General features: G+C 42.0%; 2 protein-coding genes across 5 annotated transcripts in view; both read left to right on the top strand.

Moving 5' to 3' along the window:
- Nucleotides 1-2,694: 2,694 nt before the first annotated feature.
- TMEM170A (transmembrane protein 170A) lies at nucleotides 2,695-17,386 on the top strand. The gene is made up of 3 exons (XM_017645700.3): nucleotides 2,695-3,116; nucleotides 11,630-11,800; nucleotides 14,361-17,386. Exons 1-3 carry the CDS (start codon nucleotides 2,984-2,986, stop codon nucleotides 14,489-14,491), a joined length of 435 nt encoding a protein of 144 aa, XP_017501189.1. The 5' UTR covers nucleotides 2,695-2,983; the 3' UTR covers nucleotides 14,492-17,386.
- Nucleotides 17,387-22,958: 5,572 nt separating this feature from the next.
- Nucleotides 22,959-26,898, top strand: part of CFDP1 (craniofacial development protein 1) — a 119,827-nt gene continuing 115,887 nt past the window's right edge. For 2 of the 4 annotated variants that reach the window (XM_036993961.2, XM_073225824.1), the window contains exon 1: nucleotides 22,961-23,163. In XM_036993961.2, the coding sequence (XP_036849856.1) occupies nucleotides 23,100-23,163 (64 nt within the window). In that variant the 5' untranslated portion in view covers nucleotides 22,961-23,099. Of the gene's footprint in view, nucleotides 23,164-26,898 lie in introns of all 4 variants that reach the window. The other 2 variants (XM_073225825.1, XM_036993962.2) reach the window with 2 other exon arrangements.

Below are 26,898 nucleotides of genomic sequence, written 5' to 3'. Positions count from 1 at the left end.
TGATCATCTCAATAGATGCTGAAAAAGCATTTGACAAAATTCAACATCCATTCATGATAAAAATTTTTAATAAAATGGGTATAGAGGATACATACTTCAGCATAGTAAAGGCCATATGCGACAAAAGCATAGCCAACATCATAATAGCAAAAACTGAAAGCTTTTCCTGTAAGATCAGGAACAAGACAAGGATGTCCACTCTCACCACTTTTTTCCAACATAGTACTGGAGGACTTAGCCACTAGCAATCAGACAACACAAAGACATGAAAGGTATCCAAATTGGTAAGGAAGAAGTTAAACTGTCACTATTTGCAGATGACATGATATTACACATAGAAAATCCTAAAGACGCAAACAAAAAACTATTAGAGCTAATAATTGGATTCAACAAAGTTACAGGATACAAAATTAATACACAGAAATCTGTCACATTCCTATACAGTAACAATGAACTAGCAGAAAAAGAAATCAGGAAAACAATTACATTTATAATTGCATCAAAAAGAATAAAATACCTAGGAATAAACCCAACCAAGAAAGAGAAAGACCTATATTCTGAAAACTATAAGACACTCATGAAAGACATTAAAGAAGACATAAGTAGTGGAAATATTCCTGCACACAGATAGGAAGAATTAATATTGTCAGAATGACCATCCTACCCAAAGCAATTTACAGATTACTACAGCATTTTTCAACAGACTACAACAAATAGTTCTAAAATTCATATGGAACCACAAAAGACCTTGAATAGACAAAAGAATCCTGAGAAAGAACAGAGCTGGGGAGATTACACTCCTTGACTTCAAGTTCTACTACAAAGCTATAGTAATCAAAATAGTTTGGTACTGGTACTGGCACAAGAACCAATCCATAGATCAATGGAACAGAATAGAGAGCCCAGATATAAACCCACACATATATGGTCTATTAATATACAGTAAAGGAGCCATGAATATACAATGGGAAAAAGATAGCCTCTTCAACAACTGGTGCTGGCAAAACTGGACAGCACCATGTAAGAGAATTAAACTGGATTATTGTCTAGCCCCATATACAAAAGTAAACAAAATGGATCAAAGACCTGAATGTAAGTCATGAAACCATAAAACTCTTAGAAGAAAACATAGGCAAAAATCTCTTGAATATAAACATGAGCAATGTTTTCCTGAACACATCTCTTCGGGCAAGGGAAACAAAAGCAAAAATGAACAAATGGGACTACTTCAATCTAAAAAGCTTCTGTACAGCAAAGGACACCATCAGCATAACAAAAAGGGATCCTACAGTATGTTAGAATATATTCATAAATGATTTATCCAATAAGGGTTTAACACCCGAAATATATAAAGAAATCATATGACTCAACACCCGCCCCCTAAAAAAAACAAACCAGCAACAACCCACAAATAACCCAACTGAAAAATGGACAGAGGACCTGAACAGACATTTTTCCAAAGAAGAAATACAAATGGTCAGCAGGCACATGAAAAGATGCTCCGCATCACTAATCATAAGTTAAATGCAAATCAAAACCACAATGCGATATCTTCTCACCCCAGTTGGAATGGCCACTATCCAAGAGACAAGAAATAACAAATGTTTTCAAGGATGTGGAAAAATGAGGATCTTCCTACAATGTTGGTGTGAATGTCAGTCGGTGTGCCACTGTGGAAAGCAGTATGGAGGTTCCCAAAATACTAAGAATAGAAATACCATTCAATCCAGTAATTCCACTTCTATGAATTTACCCAAAGAAAACAAAATCCCTGTTTCAAAAAGACATATGCACCCCTATGTTTATCATAGCCCTATTTGCAATAGCCAAGACATGGGAAAAAGCAACCTAAGTGTCCATCAACAGATGAGTAGATAAAGAAGAGGTGGTACATACACACAGTGGAATATTATTCAGCAATAAAAAGAAAAGAAATCCTTCCATTTGCAACAACACAGATGGATCTGGAGGGTATTATTCTCAGTGAAATAAGCCAGGCAGAGGACAAATACCATATGATTTCACTTATTTCTGGAATGTGAATACAAACAAAACTTAAGGAACAAAACAGCAGTAGACCTACAGACACTGAGAAGTGACTAGCGGTTACCAAGGGGGAGGGGTTGGGACAGGTCGGGGCAGAGGGTGAGGGGGATAAAGGGGCACAATAATTTACAATCACAATATAAGTTGGTCATGGGGAGGGTAGTGCAGCATGGAGAACATAGTTGGTGATTCTGTAATATCTTTCTAAGTTGATAGATAGTAACCACACTAGAGGGGGTGAGGATCTAATAATATGGGTACATTTTGAACCACTGTGTTGTACATCTGAAACCAATATAAAATTGTAATTCAACCATAATTCAATAAAAAAGTGTATTAGGAAAATAAAGCTTCCCAAACAAAGGCTTCAATAGGGAATTCTAATAAACAATCTTGCTGTTCTTAAATTAGTAATATGTAAAGTGTTATGAATTTTGCACACAATGTTTTGTAATTTAAAGTTAGTTAAGCTTTTCAAAAAGATCCTTTTCCCTCCAAATACTGAGGCTGTATTGTCTTCCAGCCTCCTGAACTTGGCTGCTGAGCCATCTGATTCTCATTGTCAGATGGGTTTTACATCTACATCTCTGGTCTGGTGAGATGCATGCAATTCCCCCACTTCCTTATAGGTGGCACTGCAGAGAAGGACAGAGCAGAGCGCCTTCTACCGGAGAAGGGGAGACAGCGCATGGGTGCGGGGTCTCGGCGAGCCGTACAGAACGTCAGGGGCGTGACAACTCTCACCCAGCCCCTGCCATCCGCGGCGCCCTGTGATTGGAGGGAGGAACTATCACTTGGCAGCGTCGTTGGGTTGTAGAGGAAGAGGGCCCCAGCGAAGTGACGCTGAGGCGGTGGAGCCGTGGAGAGTAGAGCGGGCTGGGAGTGAGAGCAACAGTCCGAACACCCCGCCCGTCTCTCTGCAGTGAATGGCGGCGGGATGGAGCACGAGGGGAGCGGCGGCAGCGGAGGGTCGGCCGGGCTCCTGCAGCAGATCCTCAGCCTGAAGCTTGTGCCGCGAGTGGGCAACGAGACCCTGTGCCCCAACTCCACTTCTCTCTGCTCCTTCCCAGGTACCGGCCCCGCCCCACGCTGCGCCTGCGCACTGCGTGCCCCCGCCCCCTCCGCCGAGACGCGGGCGCCCCTTTCTCCTGCCGCTTCGCCTGTTGGGGGCTGTGTTCCTTCCGGAAGGAGGATTCCTCTCCCTCTGCGGGGAGCTGGGGATCTAACTCCTTTCACCGTCGCTCTCTCCCCGGCGCGCCGGCGCGCCAGCCCGACCGTGCGCTGGGGGTGAGGTCGGAGGGGGCGGCCGCAGAGGGAGCCGCCGGCGAAGGGAGCTGGCCTCCCCCGCGAACTCATCTTGCTCTTTGGAGTTTCCAGACGCCCCGGGTTCGGACTTGAGCGCGACAGAGCCCTGGAGGCGGTCGTCCCATGCTCGTTTGGGGCGCTGGATGCTCCTGGCCCCTGTAGTGCGCACCGGCCGCCGGGCTTCCGCAGCCCGGACGGATCGATAGCCCAGGCCAGGCCGAGGAGCAGCCAGAACCCGCACCCCCTCGGTTCTGGTCTGGCCCAACCCCTCTGCTCCAGGAAGTCGTCTGCTGATCGCTCGCTCCTCCGTCCAAATCCACCCACTCCACCAGTTTCTCTTTCTAGGAATCACTTTTCGATACCTATTGCCGAGTCTCGCACTCAGGAGCTCGAGGCATTTGATCCAGCTTCTTTTGAACTCTTCTTGCCCCATGGCAGCCTGCTGGGCTGATAGGAGGGCTTCTCAAAATCATAGTACAAGATAGAAAGCTGCCCGTGCTCAGAAGGTCTCGAGCTCCTAGAGTCGGCTAACAGTGAATTTCATTCATTAACCTGAATCTGGAATGGTTTCTATTTTGGCCCCACAGAACAGGTTACCTGCATTTATGCCCAGTCAGTATGGCAGAATCATTGCTCTGAAATATTCATTGGTTTGTCACTGTCAGGAAGCTTTAGATTGACTTTTTTATAACCTGCATTTGCAATTTAGCCATTTAGATTTCTGCCTGACCCTCCTTCGTTCTAAGTTCAAGTTTCTTTTGTTGCTGTCATCATTTTTAACGTCTGAATGCCAGGAAAGGCAGATCTTTCCTTTGTGTCAGGTAGGACATTGACTCTCTGAAGATATGAATGTCATTAAAATCAATGTCAGAGTGTATTTTGTAATAGTTAAACCCACTAATGTTTTGGTTGTGCTGTGGCTGGAATTGATGTCGGACCACACTTGAACCAGTTATTTTTTCATTCACTCAGCAAATATTGATTGTTGTATGCCTATTGTTTTCTCGGCACCGAACAAAACAAAGGAATTTTCATTTTAATGGGGAGAGAAAGAAAATACACAAAATTAAGAAATATGGAAAGAAACAGCTGGTTCCAAGTGTAAGACAAGGTAGGGGTAGAATAATAGGTGGGTTTTGTGTGTCAAGGGTGGAATGCTATTTTACTTAAGGTGATGAGGAAGCCCTTTATCATGATGCCCTTGGAGCTAAACTGAAGGAAGAAGGAACAAGCCATGCAGCTGTTGGGAGAAAAGCGTTCTGGATGAGAGGGCAGCAGGTTCATTGCTTAAGAGACATAGAGGAGGCCAGCGAGGCAGGCGAAAGAGTGTGGCGAGGAGGGGAGGTCAAATCCCGAGGGTCGTATGGGAGGGGTTTGACTTACTTATTTTTAAAGTGTGCAGTTCAGTGACTTTTAGTACATTGGCTTAATGTGCAGCCATCAACATGAGCATCTTTAGAATATTTTCATCACGTCAACAAGAAACCTTGTACCCATTATCACTGACCATCTGGCTTTGTGTGGAGAACAGGTGGCAGGCCAGATCAGGGCGGATGAGAACTAGCCAGGCTAGGACCGAGAGACCACTGGGGTGGGGCAGACCAGGGTGGTGTACTCAGAAACCAGGTTGCACAGCACGGCAGTCAGGCGGTGGCGTCAGCAGAGAGGTGCAGCCCGCAGGCGGTGGTCCCGAGGGAAAGTCGTCGTTGCTGGGGAGGAGTGGATGGGTATCTAGGAAAAGCTCACCATTTTCCTTTACGCTCACACTACTGCCACCCTTAGAACACTTCTAACGCCAGATGGTGGATTTTCCATGCATCAAGCAATTCGGTGATGTTGGTTGGGTGTCTTAGAATTGTCCCGTTCTCATACTGTCTGCCTGGCGTTCGCTAAGGGCTCAGTTCCACCAGACTCCACAAGGCTGCTCTGTTTCACTTAAGAGGCCAATCACAAGTCCAGGTAGATATGTGCTTCGGACAAACTGGCTATGAATCAGAGGTTCCCTTCACCCTGGGTTCGATTCATTTGCTGGGACTGCTCACAGAACTCAGGAAAACAGTTTACTTAATAAATCACTGGTTTATTACAAGGAGGTTAAAGGATACAAATGACAAGATACATCGGGTGAGGTCCAGAGGGTCTCTGAGCCCGGGAGCTTCTGTCCCTGAGGAGTTGGGCTGGGCCCCCCTCCCAGCACAGATGTGTTTTCCAACCCGGAAACTCTTTGAACCCTGGCCTTTGGGGATGTCTATGGAGGTTTCATCACATAGGCGTGATTGATTATTAAATCCATTTGCAGCCCCTCTCCTCCCCCGAGAACTGGGAGTGGGCTTAAAGTTTCAAGCTTATAATCATGGCTTTCTGGTGACCAGCCCCTACCCAGGGGCCCACCAAGAGCCACCTCACGAGAATAAAAGATGCTCCTGGAAATTCAAGGGATTTAGGGGCTCTGTGTCAGGAACCAGGGGCAGAGACCAAATATTCAAGCAGAAGATCTTCCTAGCACCACTCTTTGCACGGGTTTTAGGAGCTCTGTGTCAGGAACTGGGGACAGAGACTAACATGCATGTATTTCTTGGTATTTCACAAGGGAACTGATGGATTCCCTGGCAGGTAGGTGGAGTCTGGTAAAGAAGGGTCTCCCAGTGGGCAGTGTGGAGAGATGCAGGCTGGCGGCGATTAGTATCAAGGCAGAACGTGGTAGGACCATTGTTCCCAGGAGTCTGATGTGGTCTGCTTAGCACCCTGGCTTCAGAGGCACTGGTTGTGTTCACACAGTTGTTTGACCTGGAACGTAAGGCAGAGGGGGGCTAGCTGAGAGGATGGCTGAGCGCTGAGCCTCTCGCTGCTCACTTAGCCTAGGCTTCTTCTACTCCTGCTGATTGGGGCTTGGTTAGTCTTAAAACCTTACTTGGAAGTTTGGTGACTCAGCTGTGGAGGTTAGCCGGCCAGGGAGCCAGCCATTACAAACCCTCTTGTTAATACAGAACTGCCTAGAAGATTCTGCAGTATGTGTGGTTTTTAACTGAAATGTCTGTTTGGAAAATATTCTTAAATATAATAAGCTCCTTGTGGGTAGGATACCTGTCTTCTGTTTTGTTTTTCACTTAAGGGCCTGGCATATGGAATGGGCTCAGTAAATATTTGATTGTTGAATGAATACACTCTTAGTGCTTGTATTGGCTTGCTATTGCCATTGTAACAATTTACCACAAATTTAGTGGCCTAAAACAACACAGAATAATCATTTTACCATGGAGGTTGGAAGTCCAAAATGGGTCAGCAGTGCTTCATTCCTTCTGAAGGCTCTAGGAACAATTGGTTTTCTTGCCTTTTCCGGCTTCTAGAGGTCGCCTGCATTCCTTAGCCCCTGGCCCCGTCCTCCATCTGGAAAGCCAGTAACATTGCATCCTCACCTCTCTTTGACTCTGACCCTCCTGCCCCCTTTCACAAGGACCCTTGTGATTGCATTAGGCCCACAAGGAAAATCCAGGATAATCTCCCCTTCCAAAATCCTTAATCTAATCACACCTGCAAATTCCCGTTTGCCGCATATTCGCTAGCTCTGAGGATGAAGTATATGGACATCTTTGGGACCCATTCTGTCACCAGTGCTTAATCTAATTTCCCCTTATAATCTTTTAGTTCAGATGAATTGTCATTTATACTTCAGCACTGAGAAGTGAGGTGACTTTAGCCGCCAAAATAAAGCTAAAGGAAGATAATGCACTTGATTTGAAACAGTGAACAAGGAAATACACTGTAAGATACATAGACAAGGATTTTTGACAGTGTGTTGAGCCAGGGAAATGGAAAGTACTATATGATGATCAATAAACAGCTATTAAGTAGATAGCAAATTAAGATGCAGTAGATTAAAGGGATATCACTTAATTTTTTATTTCTGAAAGTGTTTTATTGATCGGGGTTTGCCTCTGCTATTATATCTGAAAAGTGTCTTATAAACAATGTAGTACTCTAATATAATAAAGCCATTTTTTCTACTTAAAGTGACTTAAGTGATGCTATGTAAAATATGTGGGCACTGAGGCAGCTAATGGAGGTCGCTCAAGGATGTAGGAGGGTGCAGCGTGCTTCCCCTTCTCAGAAACTCAGGGAAGTGCTGACCTGCGCTGCCACACCTTGTGTGCAAATAGGCCTCGCAGCTTTTAGGAGAATTGAGATGTGGGTTGGTAGCCTAGCGGCCTCCTTGGGCAGGTGCTGTGCTCCAGGAGAAGTGGGGACAGGCCAGTGTTGGTGTTCACAGTCTTCCCGGGCTGCTTTAACAAAATACCAGAGACTGAGTGGTTTAAATAACAGAAATTTACTTTCACAGTTTCCGAGACTAGAAGTCCAAGATCAGGGTGCCAGCTTGGTTGTGTTGTGGTGAGGGCCCTCTGGGGCCACCTTCTTGCTATGTCCACACATGGTGGGAAGAGAAAGAGAGAATGAGAGACAGAGATCTCTCTTCCTCTGCTTATAAGGCCACAGTCCTATTGGATTAGAGCTTCAACGTAGGAATTTTGGTGGAACACAGTTTAGTCTATAGCACTTGGGTAGCACTCCTGAGTGTCTGGACCCACTTTTCTCGATGTGACCAACTTAGTGTACCTCTGACAGATCAAGGCCTCACCTCCCAGTTTACTGCCCAGATGGTTCTGTGGCAGCCAGCAAGCAGCCTGGCTCCAGCAGCGCCTGGAGTTGCTGCAAAAAGCAGGTGCTTATCTGAAATTTGGGGTGCTCCAGCTAAAGAGTGATGTCAGGTCAGTGGTGGGGCCCCAAGTCAGTGGTGGCAGATAGCCAGCAGGATGGCAGCTGCTCTGAGTTCCTGGAGACAGGTCTGCATCGCATTTGTCTGCCCCAGGCAGTGGCATCCCTGGTGCCTCGTAGAACTTTATCTGCACCCTGGGTGGCATCATGGAGGTCAGAATCCCTTGAGTGATCTGGGGGGTCGCTGGTAAGGACTGTGGGGTTGGAGGTGGGGTGCTTTGGAAGGGGGCTGCATGATGCTGTGCTGTCTGGGGAGGAGCTGGCGGTGGGTGGTGGGTGAGGGGACCTGCAGCCGGGAGGGCCAGGCTGCCCTCCCCGAGCCAGGGTGTGACCGCAGCTGCCCCGGCAGGAGGGATACGTGGGCCAGAGCTCAGGTGAGTCACATTTACTGGGGAGGAGCAGTACCTGGGCACCACCCAGTGCAGCTGCTGCCAAGAAAGGAGGGCAGTGCTGCAAGAACAGCTCCCGACCCGAGGCTGGGGGGAGGCTGAACGAGGAAAGGTTTGTTTCCCAAGAGGATGGGGCCTCAGACCCTGAGAATCCTGCCCGCAAGTTCTGATCCAGTCTGTTGATTGGAAGCTTGGTTTTTCTTCGGTGGAAAAGGGGCAGTAGTTCATTAGTAAATATACTTTTTTTATGTACTTAATTTTTAAGTTTGGGACATTACTATTTAATCACTTTGTACTCCGTATTACATGACTTAACTTGTTTTAGCAGACATCCTTCAAATGTCAAACAAAATATACCAGTTTCAACAGTATTGTAAGATTACTCTGGGATATATCTTGTCCAGTGGAAAAAAAAAATCTCACAAATGGTTTGAAACTCTTTATAACAATCTAATAATTTTTTAGCAGAACAAAAGTTCCAGAACACCTGCAGTTATTTGTTATTTTTAGCAAGCTTTGAGCTCTAGATAGGGCATCGCTGATGCTTTCACACAGAGCCTCTCCCCCAGAACAGCAGCTAGCGCCCTCATTTAGGTGTGTGTAGAACGTGGTACTAATTGAAGCTTTATTTGACTAAAAATGAGCAAAGAATTAGCACAGTCATCAGTGACAACACAGAGGGTGGCTTGGGGGATTTGCCCCCACCTCTGATCTCCATTAGTCCCTTTAGTCACCCCTTTCCTCCCAACAAGAATAAGAAATTGACCTGGAGAAAAACCACACACACAACAGCATGCTTACAACTCCAAACAGCTTCCAGAAAGCCCCTGGTCCTCCGCCGTCCTGCTGTCCACTCTCCCCAGGCTGAGATGCTCCTCACTGGACTCTCAACTATTCATTCCAGGCTTCCTGAACAGTTTCATTTAAAAGGAAAGCTTTTTTTTTTTTTAATCAAAATAAAAGTGAATTATCATCATGTAACCACAGTATTGCTCATGTAATTATATATTAATGATACCAAAAAAATAACGAATTATCATCAGTGCTCCCCCTGCCCCATCCCATTCCCCAGAAATACCAGTTACCTATTGCTTAATATCTGTGAAGAGGTGGCACAGAAGATGAGGACAAGACTCCCAGAATCAGGGCCAAACACGGCTGCCTAATGCCAGCAGTGTGGGCTCAGGCAAGTTCCTTTACCTCCCTCTGCCTCCATTTCCTCATCCAAGAGCCAGGGATATTAGTAATTTGTGCCTCATGGAGCTGTTCAGAGGATTAGATGAGTTAGTGTTCATAAAGCACTAGAACAGCACCTGTGCATATTGTAAGTATTTATTAAATAAACATATGTCCAGACTTTTCTCCTAGTACAAAGGAGTAATACATGGACATATTTTTTTCATTTGTTTATTTTATTTTACAAACACAAGATCTTATGCTACATACCGTTCAGCAACCTCTTTGACTTCAGTGTGGCTTGTGCATCTTATCCCATCCTTACATAAAGATCTCATATTTTCATGTGATTGTATAAAGTTCCATTATATGGATGCCCTGAAATATATTTCACAAGCCCTACATTGATAGACATGCAGTTGGGATCTAGCTTTTGCTAAGACAGTGCTGGGGGGACCTCTCGTTACCCTGTCCCTGCCCGCGTGTGTGTTGCCATAGGAGGTGATCCTGGAAGTAAATTCGCCGTGGCAGAGGGTGTGCACATTTGACCTTTTTGGATACACACTTCCAAATTACCCTCCAGAAAGATTTTCTGGTTTGTATTCCAGTGGGACCTGTGAAGTTATGTCCTGGCAGTCTTTAACTGCACTTGCCGGCTTTCGCTTTGGAGTCCTTCGTGTGCCCTTCAAAGCCCACCATGGCGTGGCGCCATCTGTCTCACAATCTTGTAAACCCTCTGCTTCCGTCAGGGCAGTGGTTTTTAATGAGGGCAGTTTTGCCCCCAGGGGATGTTTGGCCATGGCCGGAGGTATTTTGGGTTGTCACAGCTGGTGAGAGAGCGCTACTGGCACCTAGCGGGAGAGGCCAGGGGCGCTGCCCCACGTCCTGCAATGCGCAGGACTGCCCCCAGCACAAAAACTTAACTGGGCCACATGGCAATAGCGAGGTGGTCCAGAAACCCTGACTCTAGCTATTGAGTGACCTCTAAAACTGCATTTACTTACCTGCTTCAAGGATGGACAATGGATTTAATTAATGTGACACCTTCATCATATCCATGTGGAGAGCTAAAGAGCTATCTTGAGAATTCCAAAGCCTTGCCTGGGCCTGTTGGGGAAATGCTGTGCCAGCCATTTATCAAGTTGTAAAGTCTTGAGGGCAGGATAGTATCTCCCCCTTTTTTGTATTTTTCCAAAGTGTGTCATGTATAGGTTTTTATACATAGTGATCAATTATTTTAATGTTGCCTGAGTTACATTCATCCTAAGAGCAATTAGAGGTTCTCTCTAAGAACCTGCCCTTGCTTACTTGCCATTTGTCTTTAAACCAAAGGTTTATATTTTCTGGTATTTATGTCATATCTTACAGAGCTCTGATGTTCTAATGGTGATGGCTTGATATTTAATGCATTGTCTTGAAAATGATTGTTGAATGAATAAAAGTTGCACATTTTCTGTTTTAGAAGACTGAATAATCCAAACATCAGGGAAGATCAAAAGGCACTGATTGCATGATACCCTGTCAGTGGTACTATACTTGTACTTCTTATGTGAGGGAAATGATTTAGGACAATTTTCAAATCTATTTTTGAGGATAGGGGCTGGTCAACTTTTTCTGTAAAGGGCCAGATAGGTTTTGCAGGCAACGCATTCTGTGTCCGTGTTTTAGGTCTGCTCTTGTAGTTTCAAAGCAGCCACAGACAAGGCCGAAAGGAATGGCCATGGCTGTTCTAGTGATACTTTGTGTACAAAACCAGGTGGTGGCCTGCTGGCTGTAGTTTTCTGTTGCCTCTAAAACCATCAATTTTTGGATATATGACCGATGAACCTACATTGCGACTGAGTGGTTTTCAAAATGAAGTAACGACGTACAATGACTGCCCCTTTGTAAGGATTGCGCTAGGAAGGTCCGTGATTTGCACCTTTCTTTGCTTTCCCTTGTAGAGATGTGGTATGGCGTGTTCCTGTGGGCCCTGGTGTCCTCTCTCTTCTTTCATGTCCCTGCTGGATTACTGGCCCTCTTCACCCTCAGGCGTCACAAATACGGCAGGTTCATGTCTGTGAGCATCCTGCTGATGGGCATCGTGGGACCAGTTACCGCTGGCATCTTGACAAGTATGTTAGACATTGAAATACCCATCAAAATCTTTCATATGACTAGTTAGTTAATTTCGGGACCAGTTTTAGAAACACGTCTGAGTGAGATAAGGAAAAGAGCGGCTTTTAACCACTGGTCCTGGTTTTTAATGTTTTGTTTTTATCTCATCCCCAAGCCCCCATTATTTGGCGAACATCTTTGACTTTCTGAGTCATATTGTCTCTCACTGGCTTCAGGGAATCTGTGCTGAACCTTGTGAAATACATCTTGTGAGATGGGTCACTACTGAAAGAAAGATATTTATCATTTTGGAAGCTTGCTTGCTTGCTTTTTTTTAAGTAGAGTTGATGTGCAGAATTGTACTGGTTGCTCCTTTCTTATCAGCCACCACTTGCTCAGTGGCACCGCCAGATGGGTGATGAATTACTTCCACTCTTTCAGCTGTGGTTACTTTAAGGAAGGAAGAATAATTCTACTGACAAGAATTCTTGTTTAGAAAAGTACCTGATTTGTCCTCTCGTTATTTTTTTTCCTCTTTTGACTTTCTGAATAAGAATCAGAGCACCATTCATATTATAGATTATTTCTACCTTTTGCTTTATGTCACAGGACTGAGAAGGATACGTTTCAATCACTTTTAAGCTCCTAATTAAATATAAATGTCATGTATAGTTTGTATAAATTAAAAATTATAAGAAAGCAAAAATAAAACCCCTCCATTATCACATCCGTAAGTGATAACCACAGTTGCATTCTGGTGTATGCTTTCAGACATTTTTTTACGGTATACATGTGAACAATATATTCTTAGAAACATTCCATTCCTGCTAATTTGTAACTTCATTTTTTTCATTGTGAACTTAAACCTAGAGGTCTAAAAAGAAATCTCCCTGAGTCTCCTCTTTCATTTGAGTTTATTTGGGGACAGCGTGGCCTCATTTCTCTGTGTTCTGTAGATGATGAAACCTTCGTGATCAAGGGAGAAGGCCAATTTCCTCCTGTCTGCGTGGAGGAGTTTCCAAATGGCCTTGTACGATCTTGTTACCTGTGTCACTTGTTGCCGCTCTTTAGAGACCCTCTGCTCCAGTTTTCTTACTGGCTGACTGACTCCTAGGATCTGTCTCAGACTTCTCATCAGTAAAATAGGGATAATACTGCCTGCCTCACATGCTGTGTGAATATTATGTGAAATAATGTGTTTTTAAAGTGCTTACCATGATACCTAACACATGGGGATTGTGCAGTAAATGCTATGTTCATTCCACAAATGAGTCTGTTTCCTTCCCATTTTGCTGCTCCTTCTTCCCTTTGTCATCATCCAGATCCCACTTTGGGGCCCCATTCAAGTTCCTTAAGCTTCCTTCTACCCAACCCATTTTTCGTGGAGCTAAATTACAAAACAGCCCAATAAGCAGGTACCTTTCAGGTGTTAGCAACTCATGTATGCATGGCCACTGGAAGTAGGCATTTCAAAGTCATAAATGTTCCAGGCGACCAATACAGATATTGATTAATATTGTTCTTTCTTCTTCTCAAAATATGTTAATATACTTAAACTGTGTAGACATTTGATTGAGACACTATATAATGTCTTTCATTATTCAAAATCTATTTCATGCTTGTACTTCCTGTCTTCTGTCCCCAGTGAGATTCTGAGCACTATAATAATAGGGATCACAGGTTATTAAAAAAAACAGAAGTAAATACATATTTGAATGAATTAACACACTGCAACCTGGGAGAATTTTGTTTGGAACATTTTTTGAGGGAGGGTCATATGCAAACTTTAGATCTATTCTTTTCAAACTAAGGAAATTTTGACTTTCTTAGTACAATGCTGAGTCCCTGTAGCTATTGAGATGGGTGTCTAGACAGATGGAGATGTTTGTGTTTTTGTTTGCTGTGTCTAGGACATTGTGGTGACTAACACGATAGAAACCGTTAATGATACGGGGAACAGAAACGAATCCCTGAATAGCTCTCCTCTCGTGCCCTTTGAATTAATAACACTTCCTAGGCTTAGAGTCCCCCAGTCCTCTTTTCCTTTGCCACCCTTTACTCCCTCCTCCGCCCATTTCTTGAAGGGAAGTCTGATTATAATAGTAGGTGGAGCAGGGATTCCCTGTGGCTTCTCCTGAAATATTTCTTGCTCAGTCTCACACAAGTTTCTTTGTCATTTATTGCCAAGATTTTATTAGGTACCTACTTGTTAGATGCTAAGCATGGAAAATAAGAGATGTTTTTGAGTTTGCAATCAGGTCACATGGAAATTGCCATCTTTGTGATTTTGATTATGACTTCCAGATGATTTTATTCAATAAACCTAGAAGACTCAGTTTTAAGGAATCACTTTTCAATCAAAAAGTACATGTCAGTGATTTATAAACCAAATAATGAATACTTAAAACCTAGAGTGGGCAGCAAAAAGAATAGGGAAAATGAAAATTTCTATAATATTAAAATTTTTAATGTAAAAAATCTGGAACATTTTACTTAGAGTAGAATGTTTGGTACTGTATTTTCCTGATTATATTAACCTTGATTTTTTTTTTTTAACACTCCTGAATTTTTGAATAGGTGCGGCAATTGCTGGAGTGTACCGAGCAGCGGGAAAGGAAATGATACCATTTGAAGCCCTCACCTTGGGCACCGGACAGACATTTTGTGTAGTGGTGGTCTCCTTTTTACGGGTCTTGGCTACTCTATAGCATATACCCCTATGCTATGATGTCGAACCTAAGTTATATAGAATCCTCAAAAAGAAGACATGGAGTGTAGTGTTTTCCTCCTCAAATGAAAGCAACTTGAATGAAAATGCGTGTGAAGAATAGTATCTCAGCCCTCTCTTCAATTTGAAGCTCCAAGAATTGAAGGTCTTTTTGGACTTCTGTTGTTCTCAACCAAAAAAAATCGTATTTCTTATCTTTTTTTTTTTTTTTGGTAGCTATTGAATTTAAGCAATTTAAAGGTGCCCTTTTCCCAAGTCATGTCAATAGTTCCTCTGGGTTGGCATCTCTGCACTGAAATTTGTAATATTCTGTGACAAAATGCAGTGTTGCACATTTTACAGCAACTATGGGAAATACTGGTTTATTTCTGAGCAGAATATACTAAAATCTTATTTAAGCTAATCTCAATGAGAATTTGGTGGACTCTTCTTTCGCTACATCCTCATGACAGTAAGTGCCAACTAGGTTTTAACTGAGTTTATAGCTTTGAGAACAAATTTGGTGAAATAGAAGAGGAAAAAAATCTGTAACAAGTAGTGGCATCAATTCCACTGTTTAAAGGAGATGATGTGACGTGGATAACTAGCTCTGATTACTTAATATATTTTAAGAGATGTGAACTTGTTGTTTTGTACATTTTATCAAAATAAGCTAGCTAATTGAGGCTTTTTTTCCAGAATTCCTGTACTACCTTTTCCTATCACTCTTATTCTATTAATTGTATTTAGTTTAATTGGCAACACACCCTGTTAAATAGTTTGAGCTGAAAATTTTAAGCCAGATTGGTTAGGATGCTCTTTGGACATTGAGGGCACCACAAAAAAGAGAGGTTAAACGTTCTGTTAGAGTTTTTCTTAGTGACTGGTTTTTAAATGACTCCTGAGAAATTGTAGAAGTGCAGCTTAAACTAGAGTTAGCAAATACTGATTTCTTCGTCCTATCATGCTTACCTCGTAGAGGATCTTCAGCCCATTTTCACAGTATTGGGGACCACTCTCAAGAAGTGGTTGTAGTTTAATTTTCAGTTATGCCTCTAGTGTGCCCTTTCCATTTTCTTTCAAGAGAATTAAATACCAAATGGTTTTTAAACCCAACTTTAGCTATTTCAATTTTTTTTCCTACTGCCTAATTTTCTTTTTCATTAAAAGGCCTGAAAACTGTGACCTTCAAAAGATAAAGGATTACAAAAATTAAGTATCTAACTTGATCCTTACCACCTAAACCATTTTGTATGGAATACAATCGTCATTATCTAATTAAAATAGCCCAGAGGACTAGTGCACCATAAAAAAAAATTACAGAGGGACCACAGAAATTAACTGGACTTTTTTTTTCTAACTAATAGGCTATTAGACCAGTTCTCAAATTATACTGACATATACTCAGACTATGTCGAAAGTACAAGTAGAGTCACAATGCTGGCACATGTCCTTAGAAATACCCCAAGATGATTCTCTGATGCTCAAATCTTCCTTTTAAGTAAATTTAAAGTCTTTAAAGACTCTATTTTTCAGTTCAAAGAGCTGTGATTTTGAAAAGTAGCCGTTCAGTTTAAGAAATTTGAGGATGTTGTATCCATTATTGTAGAAAATGATTTTAATCCTTTCTATTGAAAGATGCCTCTCTATTAGAGTTTTCACCTAAAACATTCTTTTGGAAAGAATTTTACAAATTGAACATGTGGGCCAGTTGGTGAGCCCGCCTCCAAACACTGACTCATAAACATACTGATCCATGATTTAAAAGTGTTTGGTTATTTTTCTTTTAGAGCCAAGACACAAAAATTAATGTGTTTTGAAAGGTGGTTTTTGTTTCCATCTGTTTCTCATTTGCTATACTTTGATTATGTACTCTTTAAAAACTTCAAATATAAAATGTATCTTTAAATTATTGAATGTTTCATCTGTCCTACTATGTGAACATTCTCCTGTGAATTAATGTAAATAGACTACATAGACTGAGCTTTGTAACTTCAAATATTTTCAGGGAGAAACTATTTGAATGGTAAAGAATGTCTATTCCCTCTTGGGGTTTTTTGTTGTTGTTGTTGTTCTATTTGTTTTTTAAAATTTCTCATCTCAAATACATAATTATTTGGAGGTGGTTGCTCAAATGGAAAAATGTTGGCATTCGTGTTGAACATTTTATTTTACTGTAAGTAGTTTTTTGAGAATTTTTGCCAAAAACTGGCTTTCTTAGAGACATAGGCAGCCACCCCTCCTTCAGCTGTACATCCACTTTTCCTTTTTTATGTGGGGGAAGGAGGCAGCCCCCATCCATAAAAGCTGATTTCTGGATTCTTTAATATGGGGACTTTGGGGTGAAGGCATTTCATGAAAATTTCAGTTCATATACAAATGTGTAATGAATATTCCAGGAGAAAATACGTCTCTTTCTGCTGTTACCTCATTTTTTTTAACAGCAAAACATTTCTTCTTAGGAAATGTTTAAACTAGCAAGAAAAAGTTTATGCAAATTATTGCCTTTGAACCTTCCTTGTGTTTAAAATTTCTAAATTGTATGTTAGCTTTTGATTCCAATGTCCTTTCTGACTGTTCTGGTTTGAGTTAAGTTCTTATCACAGCGGCAGAGCATATCAACCTCCCCTAAGAAACCATTTCCTGGAATGTGAAGTCCGGGTGCCATTAGCTGTCTACTTGCAGAAAGTTTTATGTTCCTGCGTTTCTTTTTTACGCACTCTGTTGGGTTGATTGTGACTAAAATCAGCTGAACTTTTTGTATTAGATTATATCACTAAACTGCTACAGTCAAAATGATCAAATCTTTATACAATAGAAAATTACTTAAATTTTATTTTTCTACTGACATTTCTAATTCTGATGTAAATGTTTATCAATAAAGAATTTCTTTGAATTCTGTAAACTGGAACTATTATTTCTTTTTTCAGCTGCCAGTGAGTTTTAATCTTTTGCCGTAATTTTGTCTGACTTAAGTTTTTGGGTTTTTTAAAAAAAATAAATTAGTACTTAGCATGTTTTTAAATTTATTTCTTTTATGTTCAATTTCTTACTAATTTATGGTAAAATTCTTCTTCAAAGATGTAATTAAATGGTACTTACATGTGAACTTGAGTCTTCTTAACTCCACTTTGGGGGCTATATCTTACCATTAAGAAGCTTTTGTGTGATTCCATACTAGGGTGGCAGAAAGCTGATATAGTATATTAAAAAATTGATTTTTTAATAGTGAGTCCACATGAAGAGTGGCTCCAAAGTCGTTTTAGTACGTTCAGCGACATTGTCTTTCTCTGCTCTACCATTTTCAGCAATTTGGATTATTGAGTTTGGATAGTTTACCTCATGGTCACAAGACGACTGCTGCAGCTCCAGGCATTGCAGATAGATGCACAATGTCTGGTAGGAGACTGCTTATCCATTCTAACTTTTTCTTATTGGGGTATAATATACAGTAAAGTGCACAAATCTTAAATGCAAAGCTTGATGAATTTTCATGTATTCATATATTTTTTGTGACTCAGACCAAGCAAGGTACAGGATATTTCTAGGCCCCGGGGGGATATGTGCAGAATTTGGCCAGAAGCCCCCAAGATTGTTATGTATCCAGGGCCCAAAAGAGGAGGAAATTCCAGTTTTCAAAAAGGTGATAATCCCATATTGGACAATAGAAAGAGAGTACGGAAGATGAGGGGCTAAATGTGCTGAGTTTGGCAGAGAACCCCACAAATGATTGCCAAGACAATGCAGTATAATAGTGAACCAGGAATCTTCTAGGGAGTTGGGGGGATTTGTACTCTGGCCAATTGGAGAACCTGTCTAAAGGGGCCAGTCATTGCTCAGTTCCAACTTGTTTCCACTTTGTGGGATTATGAGTTCAGCGTAGCCAGATTTTCCTGATTCTCAAGGGAAGTTGGAGATCAAGATTATTTTATATCTCTCAATTTTTAAGTGCTGACAACTAATTTAAATTAATGTAAAATGCCTTTCATACCAAACAATGTATGTCTTTGAGCTGGAGTTGGCCAATTTTTTTTCTTCTTTACTAAATTATTCAACAAGTAGAAAATAGTTCCTACCCTGGTCACCCTTAAAGTTGTCCAAAAACTCTGATTGTGAATTTGAACAAATGTATGTGCTAGTGATCTGGGAAAAGGAGACTGGCAGAAATGGGATGATGCTGGAGAGAGAATCTGCAGAAGAACAGTGGATCTTTTACCCCAGACTCAGACCCAAGTGATGGGGCAAGAGGCTTCACCTTAGTTTGTCACTGCAGGGTCCATTCATGCTGTCCAAGGAAAAAGACAGAGAATGGTAACCTTCCAAATTCTGGGTCCTTATTTCACATCTATTTCTTATTCTCCCACAAAAAAAGGATCTACTGAAATGGATCATAGACCTAAACGATAGACTAAGCTAAGTAGATTGAAACTATAAAACTCTTAGAAGAAAACGGAAGTTTTGTGGTCTTGGGTTAGGCAGAGTCTTCTCGGATACAACCCCAAAAGCACAAGACAGAAAAATAGGTAAACAGGGAGTATCAAAATTAAAAGTTTGTATGCTTCAAAGGATGCCATCAAAGAAATGAATAGACACCCCAAAGAAGAGGATGAAATACTTTCAAGTCATATATTAATGAGTTGGAATGTTGTATATATAAAGAACTAACAACTCAGCAATTATATGACAAATAACCCAATCTAAAAGTGGGCAAAGGCTCTGAAAAAACATTTCTCCAAAGAACATGTACCACAGCCAGTAAAGACATGAAAAGATGCTTAACATCATCTGTCATCAGTGAGGTGCAAATCAAAACAACAAAATGCCATTTCACGTCCACTAGGCTGGCTGTAATCAGAGTGTGCAAGGGTGTGCAGAAATTGGAAATTTCATACTGCTGATGAGGATAGAAGATGGTGCAGCTACTTTAGGAAACAGTCTGGCAGTTCCTTAAAAGGTAAAGTGCACAGTTGGCATATGATAAAACAATTCCACAGGTATATACCTATCAGAAATGAATTTTGAAAATGTGCTAAGTGAAAGGAGACAGCCACAAAAGACTACATACTGTGTGATATCATTTAAATAAAATGTCCAGAATAGGCAAATCTTTAGAGACAGAGATATTAGCCTGAGGATGGTGACTGGGGAGAAGTTATGAGTGACTACTAGTGGGTAAGGGATTCTTTTTGGGGGGTCATGAAAATGTTCCAAAATTGATTGTGGTGACAGTTGCACAAGTCGGTGAACATACCAAAACGACTGAATTGTGCACTTTCTATGGGTACATTTTATGGACCAGGAATTATGTGTTAATTAAGCTGTTTTAAAAACATTGCTAGCTTAGAGTCACTGTAATGACCTTTTCATCACAAATGTGTTTTATCTATTCCTTGATTTTAGATAACTCTAAAACTGGGTGGCAGAGACCCAGCTCAGTACAAAGTAACAACAGGGAGCAATTTTCAGCTGGAAAAAACCTAAACCTGAAAAATAGGATGTTAGTTGTTGATGTCTCATCTGCATTTCTTTACTGCCTCCCATAATTGGATTACAATTAAACACCGTTTTTTAATCTGATAAAATGAGAAAGATTATATATGGTTGTACCTGAAGGAAGGAAAAGGGTTTGTGGCAGCTGCTTGAATTCTCAACTACAGTTGTTTCTCGTTTTTTGGTAGTTACATCTATAAAGTCACCACACACACTCAATCAGCGAATACTGAACCCCCGTTGGGGGGAAATACAGGATTGGGTGGGTCCCTGTGAGTCCCTCCAGTCACATTTTTGGCAACTGATCAATACATAACCTTGTTTTATGTGTTTCTATTCAAAGACATCTTATTTAACATATCTTTCCTACAAATAATTACATGTAGTATTTCTTCCTAGTGAAACAATTTTCAATTACAGCATTTTTGTATAAAGTACTCTACTGAAATTGTACTTTAACACCGTCCCTCAATCATACACGCACATACAGTACACACATATAGTACATAAACACCATATAACATACTAGATTCCATACAGAAAACAGTACTGTGAACACATACTGTATACTGTACAGTAATGCAAATGAAATCCAGAGAAAAAGCTTAATCATTGAAAGTTTTATAGAAACATTAAAAGCTTACTGTTATCGGAGCTGCAGGATGTGTGATGCTGCAATGCACAGTGTGGTTAAACTTTTCGACTTGGTTGCCCATGGAAACTAAGGGAGAGGGAGGTGGAACTTCCTCTGCAGAAGAGGAAGAGGGTAGCAGGTCAATATTTGTCAGTGCAAGCTCAGGAATTTGGCCCTCATGACTTGTTGATGGAGTTGGCAATTTTCCTTTCCAAACTGACTCAAGAAATTGGGGCAGCCTTGTGTGCTTGGCTTTTTGCCTCAAATCTCTAAGCATTTCAGCATAAGGGGCAAATGCAGTGGAGGTAAGGCACTTAAATTTCAGGCTGCGACCAAAAATAGCGTCATACTCTTCCATGTCACTGAAAATTTTTTCCAAGGCAGAATTACATTCTGATATTTTGGCCGCCGTAAGAGGGACAATCCTTGGAGTCTGAGGCTGACTTTCATCAGCGCCCCTGGTCACTGCTGACTCCATTGCCTTGTTTTGCCATCTCGTCCAGGTCTTCATTGGTGGGTTCCATTGCCTTTTCTGCCAAGATTTCCTCCACATCTTCCTTCATATCGTCAAAGCCTTCTCCACTTATTTGCTGGGAAATATACATTATGTTTTTCACACTGTTCTTTATACTTTCTGCAACACCTTCAAAGCCTTCAAAATTTCCGACAGTCTGGCCACACGTTTTTCTGACAGTTATTGATAGAAGCCTGCTTGACGCTGTCCCAGGCTGCGCCAACGTAATTAATAGTATTATGTATAGTGACTGACTTCCAATAGCCCATCATGGAAGCTTCCTTGTTGACCCTGAGAGCATCCAAAGCCTTGCTATAAAGCTGCCTGGTATAATATGCCTTGAAAGCCTTCATTATGCCCCGGTCCAGGGGCTGGGTGAGAGACGTAGTGTTTGGGGGCATAAAAATAACTTTTACATTAGGGTGGGCATTTTTTAGTTCTTCACAGCAATGGACTGGGGCATTATCCAAAATTAATAAAACCTTGAAGGCAAGGTTTCTGCCTCGGAGATAACATTCAACTTCTGGTACGAAGCAGCTATGGAACCAATCAGATGTCATCCCTGTTTTTTTGTTCCACCTCCAGTGCACGGGCATGTGGTTCACGCTTTTCCCTTTAAGTGCTTGCGGATTTGGGGCTTTGTACACCATTGGGTTTGCACTTGAAGTCACCCTTGGCATTGGTGCACAATAGCAAGGTTGCATAGTCTTGGAATGATTTAAAACCAGGGGCTTTGAAAGCCGTTTGCATTATATAGGTTTGCTTAGCCAACGTCCTTGTAAAATAAGCCAGTCTCATCAGCGTTGAAAACCAGCTCTTCCACATACCCCTTTTTCTGTATAATACTTAGCAAGTACGTTTTAAATTCTTCAGCAGCCTCCTGATCTGCAGAACTTGCCTCACCTGCAAGTTGAACATTTTTCACACCGTATCGCCTTTTGAAACGTGCAAGCCAGCCAGCGCTGGCTGAGAAGGGCTTAACATTTCTCTGACCCTGAGTAACATGACCATAAATTTCTTTGGCTTTCAGCCTCACCACAGTGCTGTCCACCACACCTTACTTATCAGTTGTCATCTCGTGAATCCACAAATTTAGTCGCTTTACCATCTTTTCCATAGCTTCCTCACGAACTATAGATGTTACTTTAGCACTTTCGGGAGCAACTTCACGTACAGATCGGCGAATTTCCTTTTCATTTTTCTTGATGTACCGGATTCTTGATTCATTAATATTGAACTCACGGCCAACAGCACTACAACTCATGCCCGAACGAAGCTTAAATAACACACGTATTTTCTTCATAAGGCACATGACAGCCTTCTTGGGCTTAGGTACACCAGGCGGCACCTCAGCATTACGCTTAGGGGTCATTTTAAACAGCGAAATGACTAACAAAAAGCACAAAAACGCAAAAAATAAAAAGTGGCACTAAATAGACTGCAAAAAGGGCTCTTATTTACAGCATGAGAGCTGAAGAACGATCGCCTGCCTGGTTCAAATCAACTGGTACAAGGCAGGTTCTCAAATTTTTCACCCTCTGCGCAGGTCCAGGAGTAAGCCCAGAAAGCACCACGAACATTGACTTCGGGGTTTAAATAAATTTCAGCACATAAGCGAGTTTAGAAATACTAACCCAGTGAATAATGAGAATCGACTGCATCCCCATAGACATATAATTTTGTTTGAAAACATTTACTCAATCAGAACGGCTAGGTAGCGTTGAAGACTACAAGTTCCAGTATGCACCGCTTCAGACGGAGCCGTGGGTCAGTAGCGGCCCGCCCAAGGCATTGGCCGGGAAGTGTCGCGTTTTGATCATGTGACACCCTTTGCGCATGTGCAAGCGCCGCGGCGTCGCCCCGGCTGCCGCCTAGCCATTTGCAGCTCTGTGGTCTCCTCTCCCTAGAGCTTTGCCGTTTGGGGCCAACTGCTGCGGTCCTGGGCCTCGGCCCGCGCCGCGTGGAAGCGTCATGGAGGAATTCGACTCCGAAGACTTCTCCACCTCGGAGGAGGACGAGGACTACGTGCCGTCGGGTGAGCGGTTCGCCCTGAAGCTAGAGACGGCGTGCCCTGCTCCGCCCCGCGCCTCACGTGAGGCACGCTTGGCCCGCCGTGCGTGGGCCTGGTAGCCCCGGTGGCGCTGCTCTCCAGCGTCCCCGTCGTGCGGGCTCCGCACCGTCGCGCGCCTGCCCACTCCGCGTGGTCTCCCTGGGCCGAGACGTGTGCGCGAGGGCGTCTCGAGCAGCCGCTGCAGGTGTCCCGACTTCGGCCGCGGCCCCCTCCTGGAGCGCGGGAACCTTTACGTGTACCCCGTCCTGCTCATGGGGACGCCTGCGCTGCCCGGTGCCGGGACTACACTGCTGAAATCTGAGAGGCCGCCTGAGCGCGGGAAGCTCCGTTAGACTACGTCCCGAGGGAATTGCTAGCTAGCCCCAAGTCCAAGATAGAGACGTCTATTGTGTCCTCACGATTTTTAGAAAAGTTAACGAGATGATGCATTTCTGTCTCTCTGCAACGTATACCCACCCATTGCTCTCTAATCAGGACTTTTTCTTCACTTTCTTGTATAGGCTTCTCAGACTGAACGGGGCCAAGATAAGTCTTGTCACACAAATTCACCCCTTCTTCCATCCTGCTCCTTCTATAGACTTACCCATCAAACTAAAAGTATTTACCCGTAGAATCGTGTGGATAAAAAACAAAACAAAATCCTGGGAGTCAGCCTTACTCTCTTTTGGTCCAAGCATTCAGTAATTTCTATTGTGTCTACGTGGAAAATTAGTTTCTGGCCACGTCCTCACCGTTCTCACTGGTACTGCATGAACTGCTATTCTCTTTCACTGGAATTCACCATAGCTTCCCAACTGGTTTCCCTGAATCCATTTCCATTCTTGAGTGGTCATTTGAAAACTAGTCTTCATTTTAATCAGTTATGCCTACACATAACTTAAAAAATAGTAAAATATTTCTAAAAGGCTTGTTTTGAAAACTAGCGGTGCCCATTCACCCCTCATCCCTATTCCGTCCTCTCCAAAAGAAACTGCTTTCCACTATTTTTTTTTTGGTATCAATATACAATTACATGAGCAACATTGTGGTTACTAGATTCCCTCCATTATCAAGTCCCCCCCACATACCCCATTATATTCACTGTCCATCAGCATAGTAAGATGCTGTAGAGTCACTACTTGTCTTCTCTGTGCTATACTGCCTTCCCTGTGCCCCCCCCCCCACATTATGTGTGCTAATCGTAATGCCCCTTATTCCCCTTCTCCCTCCCTTCCCACCACCCACCCCCAGTCCCTTACCCTTTGGTAACTGTTAGTCCCTTCTTGGGTTCTGTGAGTCTGCTGCTGTTTTGTTCCTTCAGTTTTTGCTTTGTTCTTATGCTCCACAGATGAGTGAAATCATTTGGTACTTGTCTTTCTCCACCTGGCTTATTTCACTGAGCACAATACCCTTTAGCTCCATCCATGTTGTTGCAAATGGTGGGATTTGTTTTCTTCTTATGGCTGAATAATATTCCATTGTGTATATGTACCACATCTTTATCCATTCATCTGCTGATGGACACTTAGGTTGCTTCCATTTCTTGGCTGTTGTAAATAGTGCTGCGATAAGCATAGGGGTGCATATGTCTTTTTGAAACTGGGCTGCTGCATTCTTAGGGTAAATTCCTAGGAGTGGAATTTCTGGGTCAAATGGTATTTCTATTTTTTTAGTTTTTTAAGGAGCTTCCATACTGCTTTCCACAATGGTTGAACTAGTTTACATTCCCACCAGCAGCATAGGAGGGTTTCCCTTTCTCTGCATCCTCACCAGCATTTGTTGTTCCTGTTCTTTTCTGTGTTGGCCATCCTAACTGGTGTGAGGTGATATCTCATTGTAGTTTTAATTTGCATTTCCATGATAATTAGCGATGTGGAGCATCTTTTCATGTGCCTGTTGGCCATCTGAATTTCTTTGCTGAAGTATCTGTTCATATCCTCTGCCCATTTTTTTAATAGGGTAATTTGCTTTTTGGGTGTTGAGACATGTGAGTTCTTTATATATTTTGGGTGTTAACCCCTTGTTGGATTGCTTTCCACTTTTTTAAATTTAGTATTTCTACTGTCTGTTGTCTTAATCCATTTAATACTCCCTTACTTCATTCCCCTCACTCCCACCACACACACCTTCTCACCTTCAGGCCTTCCCCAGCACCCGCCAGCCTGCTGTTTGTTCCAGTATTCAGTGTTCACTTTTTTGTAATGACTGTGTGAACGTCATGTTACTCTGAACTATGTGGTATATACTGATTGCTTTTCCTTCACTGCTTGTTTTCTTTGAAGTTAATTGTCATTTTGTTGTTGCTTAATCATCTGTATACTTACTATTAACTTGTAGAACTAAACTCCTAGGATTGTTTAAATCATCTCCCAAGAGACTTAGATTCATAGCTAATTTTTCACTTATGTCTTGAAGTCCGTCTTTGCCTTTTGACCTGCTACAGTTGGCTTGGTTTTGCCACTTTTAAACCTAAGAGCTTCTATCACTGTCACCACTCTAAGTGTTCTTTATACCCCTTCTCTGTTGGATTCCCTTTTTCTTGGGTCCCATGTTGTCTTCTTTCTTGGTGCAGTCCACCAAAAATAATAAAATCTTCAAATAACCTCTTGAGGAATGATGATGCATGGCAGACATTCACAGTCTCAAAAATGTTTCTGAAAATAACAATGCGACTCTCAGGCATAGCTCATGATTTGTCTGGCATAGAATTCTGTGTTTTATAATAAAAATTTTAGGTTTTATAATGATAATTTTCCATCAGAACTTTCAAGGTGTTGCTTCATTACTTTCTAGCCTTTAGTAAAAAAAAAAAGCCCTAAAAAAGCCAAGCTAATTTCAGGTCTGAGGAAAGGAAGGCACAAGGTGAAACTGGGACATTTTGCTGTGCCAGAAAGCAGGAAAATCACTTAAGAATAATGGGTCACATCAAAAGGATATAAGATCCAACTTGAAAGTGATGGCTCTTTCAAGCGAAGGCCTGCTTGGCCTAAAGTGGTGACTTGGGCATTAAAAGGAATAACTGTTAGAAGACTAAAACACTTTGAATCAATAAAAATCTGCGAACCCTTTATCATATTAAAAAAAAGGATTTGTACCATTTTAGGCTACTATTAAAATTACTCACTGTTTTGAAAGTAGTAATTAAGGAAAACGAAGTAAACATTTATCCAGCCCCAACTGGTGAGGGAGAGCTGTACTTTACAGAAGAACATCAGCTAACAGATTTAGAAGAAATGAGTTACTCAATGTAAACTGCTTGAAACATATACACACAAAAGCAGTCTGTGAACCTACAGCAAAATTATACTAAATGGTGAAACACTGATGTTTTTCCCTTAACATTGTGAACAAGGCAAAGACGTCCACCCTCACCACTCCTATTCAACACTGTACTAGAAATCAGATCAAGTACAATAGGCGAGTAAAAAAATTTTGAAGTATACCTATTGGAAAAGAAAGAAAACTTTTTTATTCAGACGTTATTAGGATCTATTTGGGGAGGCAGCCTTGGTGATGGTTCTAAGCATTTGTCATAACTCATGGAAGAGCACACAGAGGAGAGTGAACTCTACTATATGTAAGTCGAAAATTTAAATTCTTAAATTATTATTAATATCCAAAGGACAATAAGATACTGCACTATGAAACAAGAACATGATGCCATAAAAAGGGGATATGTAAAGAAAAAACAAGTATGCAAAATTAAAATATGAAAGGAGA

Source organism: Manis javanica, chromosome 17 (assembly GCF_040802235.1).
Source record: "Manis javanica isolate MJ-LG chromosome 17, MJ_LKY, whole genome shotgun sequence".
Classification (NCBI taxonomy): domain Eukaryota; kingdom Metazoa; phylum Chordata; class Mammalia; order Pholidota; family Manidae; genus Manis; species Manis javanica.
This window is presented reverse-complemented; position numbering and strand designations above follow the sequence as displayed.

Coding starts and splice junctions, on each gene's coding strand:
- TMEM170A (XM_017645700.3), top strand. CDS start 2,984: ATGGAGCACGAGGGGAGCGGCGGCAGCGGAGGGTCGGCCGGGCTCCTG. Junction 3,117..11,629: donor TTCTCTCTGCTCCTTCCCAG/GTACCGGCCCCG, acceptor TTTCCCTTGTAG/AGATGTGGTATGGCGTGTTC. Junction 11,801..14,360: donor TACCGCTGGCATCTTGACAA/GTATGTTAGACA, acceptor ATTTTTGAATAG/GTGCGGCAATTGCTGGAGTG.